This window comes from Nicotiana tabacum, chromosome 22, assembly GCF_000715075.1.
Source record: "Nicotiana tabacum cultivar K326 chromosome 22, ASM71507v2, whole genome shotgun sequence".
NCBI lineage: Eukaryota > Viridiplantae > Streptophyta > Magnoliopsida > Solanales > Solanaceae > Nicotiana > Nicotiana tabacum.
This window is the reverse complement of record NC_134101.1, coordinates 47,927,228-47,931,372: the sequence shown is the minus strand read 5'-3', so window position 1 is coordinate 47,931,372 and position 4,145 is coordinate 47,927,228. Positions and strand designations below refer to the sequence as shown.

The 4,145-nt window shown below is 32.7% G+C and overlaps 1 protein-coding gene across 1 annotated transcript; it reads left to right on the top strand.

The window, feature by feature from the left end:
• Nucleotides 1–2,519: 2,519 nt before the first annotated feature.
• LOC107799130 (uncharacterized) lies at nucleotides 2,520–2,891 on the top strand. The gene has a single exon (XM_016622210.2). The coding sequence runs from the start codon at nucleotides 2,520–2,522 to the stop codon at nucleotides 2,889–2,891; it is 372 nt and encodes a 123-aa protein (XP_016477696.1).
• The last annotated feature ends 1,254 nt before the right edge of the window (nucleotides 2,892–4,145 follow it).

Genomic DNA, 4,145 nt, shown 5'->3' with positions numbered 1-4,145 from the left:
CACTTTCAGGAATGAGTATGCATTCTCAATGTTTATCATAAGTCACATTCTCTTAAAAATAATGGAGTATAATTATTGTGACATGCTTTATAAATTTTTCATACCATTTTGATGGTAAATATTTCCTTCACCTTTTTGAAGGATTACATCGAGAGCCCTTATTGTTCTCCTTTTATAGTTACCATAATGAAGACAAATTATTATTTTGTCCCTTGCCATGTCTTCGTACATTCATACAATCATGAAAAATTATTTTTTCGTCTTTCAAACTTATCATATATTGTTGTCACATTTGCTTCACTAAATGGAGCATATCAAGTAAGGCGGGCTTCATGATTCTTTCATCGATACTGTGCATTGTGACTCAAATCCAATGCCTTACCCATATAAAGGCATGTTAGGCAAAATGTGTTGGGACTCAAACCCAACTCTTATCATTATAGTGCACCAGAACTTAAATATGTCTTAACTAGTTGCATAATAGGCCAAAGTACAAGATTAAATTATCAATCTTGTAGTCAGAAACATAAACAAAATTAGTTATAACAAGATTTATAAATATAATCACTTTTTAAGGTTGTAGAACGAAAACGTTTCATTCCTTCTAAGTGTTATCACTTTTAGATTTACGCGAATTCAAATAGAAGTGCATTCAAATAAATACTAGATAATATATTAGAACACTTACCAATTTTGTAAACGATAAACCAAATCAATAAAGTAAGAATAAAGACTAGGACTTGGAAGCATATATATAATTCCTGTAGTACTTCCAGTATCTACATATGCGATCCAATTCACATCACAATATATGGATTATAGATGATAGTCAAAGGCTAAGATTGACTGTAAATCAGAATATCTATTATGCTTACAACTATCCTGCCACAATATTATGTTTATTTATGCATGCATTTAACCAACTATGTAGGAATAGTACCAGTTTAGTTCTATTCATTAAATATTACCATAGTAACATTCATCTTAGCGTGAAAAGGGTAAAGGGCACATTAGTTGTCTGATATCTGCGCACATATATGTAAGCACTATTCAACACGTTAAATATAAGTTAAAGAATTGAGTAGAGCGTACCTGTTTCAAAATTTAATTACAAAATATATATTCATGCATTTTGATTTGGTTCATAAATAGATCCCTTGAAGGATAGCCAAACGATAACTAAAAATTCATATCAGACGTCAAGAAAGAATGAGCAAAAACTATACTGGCCAATGCAGGGCTCACACACTTTCAAGCTATAATAAAATGGAAATAAAATACTGAAAGCTTATTGTAAGTTATCATGGCAAAATAGAAAAATTTTGAGATTAGTGGAAGATAAAAATAAAAATATGAATAAGTTAGAAAGATGAAAACTTATCTTTTATTAGTATCCAGTCCATTGGTTTCTATCTTTATTTTGTTTGATAGCCACAAAATTGTTGGTATAAGGATAGCAAACACAAAGCACAGTCTATGCCTATATGGAGGTGTACGAAAATGGGAGCATAGTCGTGCTGATAACGTGTTATGAAATAAAAGCAATTTAGTAAATCATGAACAAGACATGTTGTTATGAAATAAAAGCAATTTAGTAAAACATGAACAAGAAATAGAGATAGAGAGAAGGAAGAGATTTTCTTCTTCAATTGTGTGTATTTTCGTATCTATTACAAGGCCTTTATATAGACATGAAAAGTGAAGAAAAATATGTCATTGAATATGTCACTAAGCACATAAATATGTCATTGAATATGTCATTAAGCATTTGAGAAGATCATGGAGGAAGAGTAGACATCCACCATAATTTGATTTTTCTTATAACAATTCTAAATATTTTTCTTAAAAATATTTTTCAAGAAAATACTTTTGAAAAGAATTTATTTCATTTTGCTTTTCAAAAACTGTTTCTGCTTTTATTCAGAAGTATTTTTTTCCTTCTAAAAGCTTGACTAAACACCTTAACTTTGAAGAAAAAAACTTTTGGCGAGAAAGAAGCTTGGCCAAACAGCTATAAATTGAATTTACTTCGATGCAAAAATTATACTGCACAAATAGACCAAGCAAATTCTTTATATATAGAAAAGTTATTAAATCCCCTTTACTTGAGGAAAGTTTGCAGTGCAGTTGCAAATATTATTCAAAAGAGCTTGAGATTGTAGGATTGAATCTCTTTATTTGAACTTGAGCTTGAAATAGAAGAAAATGACAAGGGCAAGTAGAAAATTATATTTGCTGTTGTTTTTTAATGTTAGAAAGGGCCACAACTTAGGGACCCTCCTAGACCAAATTGTCTCATTTTTCCACTGCCGTATGTCCCTTAGAACATGGAGTAAATTATGGCACCTTTTCCTTACTACTATAAGTTCTCTACTTCCTCCCTCTTCTTTCCCACTAACCCTTTTCTCTTCCTTAATTTGCCACAAATTAGCATTTCAAGAAAAACACATAGTAACAAATCCTAAAAGGGATCAAAACTTATAATAATCCTAGAAAGAAAGTCAGGTTTGATTCAAGATATGGAAATCGAGTTGGTAAAGTGCGATTGTTGTGGGCTGAAAGAAGATTGCACAAAAGACTACATTAGTGAAGTGAAGGGGAATTTTGAGGGAAAATGGCTATGTGGATTGTGCTCAGAAGCTGTTAGATATGAAGTTAACAGAGGGAATTATAAGAAGCAATTTCTTGGGATGGAAGAAGCTGTAAAAGCTCATATGTCATTTTGTGGGAAATATAAGTCTAATAATCCTGCAGTTCATGTAGCTGATGGGATGAGGCAGATGCTAAGAAGAAGGTCAGGCGATTTGTCAACAACTTCTCCTTCTAAGAAGTATACAAGATCAATAAGCACATCCCAAGTTAGAGATGAATCTTCTTTCACCTATTATTAGTTAGACAAGGAAAAAACACAAAAGAAGCTTAACCTCAACTTATATTTGAACGGAGAAACTTATAGTAGGGAGCGTTTCCTTTTGTCCCATGAGTACAAAGTCGGATTAATCGCGCCAATAAATTTCGGATAATCTCAATCACATCTTTATCTTGTACAGAGAATGTTATTAATTTCAGTGGAGGCTACTTCAGATAGTTTTGTTTTATCTTTTGATATATATGCGGATATGTGAAGTTATTTTCCATTTCAGTCACTGAACTATAATATATCGTCTAGGGGAAAAGTATATCGTCGATTTTCCCCCATGGTAATGAAGTTTTTAATTAGCCTAATGGTCCATTAACATAATATACATTCAGAATAATGTTGCATCTTTCTTTGTGTAAAAGGATATTTTCTCTGGACTTCTTGCTTTACCGCTCAAGAGCCTAGTGCCAGATCGTGCTCTTTAAAATATGAGAATATGTATAGTCAACTTTCCGCTAAAGCTGCAGAAATATACTTTTAGAAGCATGATACATGCATATTACTAATAAGATGAATTAGTAACACTTATTTACAAGATGTGAAAAAGTTTAAAATATTATACTTCCACCATTTTAAAGTCTGGTTCAAGAGATTAAGCTTAGCTCTATATATTCTGATATATCAAACGACGACTTGGATGACTCATCACAACACTTTCTGCTGTAAAATATAATTAGTTCACCAACTTTGTTAAAAATCTACAAAATGGTCTATGCGACTCAACTAGCTCACCACTATGATTACATGATTTCAGCAACTATAAATTAATCAATTTAATACGATTTTTCTTGCTCGAACCTGAGACGAACCTTGGTGATGTTTTGGTTCCTTATGTACAACACAAATAAAAAAGTTCTAGAGGTGTGTGATCAACAACAACAACCCAGTATAATCTCACTAGTGGGGTCTGGAGAGAGTAGTGTGTACGCAGACTTTACCTCTATCCTGGGATAGAGAGGCTGTTTCCGATAGAAACTCGGCCCCCTCCCTCCAAGAACTCCCCACCTTGCTCTTGGGGTGACTCGAACTCATAACCTTTTGGTTGAAAGTGGAGGGGGTTTACCACTAGAGCAACTCACTCTTGTCTAGAAGTGTTTGATCAGTTGATCCAAAATGAAGTATGAAGGCAATCATTGGTTGACAGTTTGCAGAGTCTAATTTTTGGACCTAAGATAATCTATCTATATCTATCTATACTATATTAAAATCACAAGACTCTTAGCGA

Bases quoted from the DNA above. Each gene is read 5' to 3' on its own strand.
- LOC107799130 (XM_016622210.2), top strand. From the start codon at position 2,520: ATGGAAATCGAGTTGGTAAAGTGCGATTGTTGTGGGCTGAAAGAAGAT.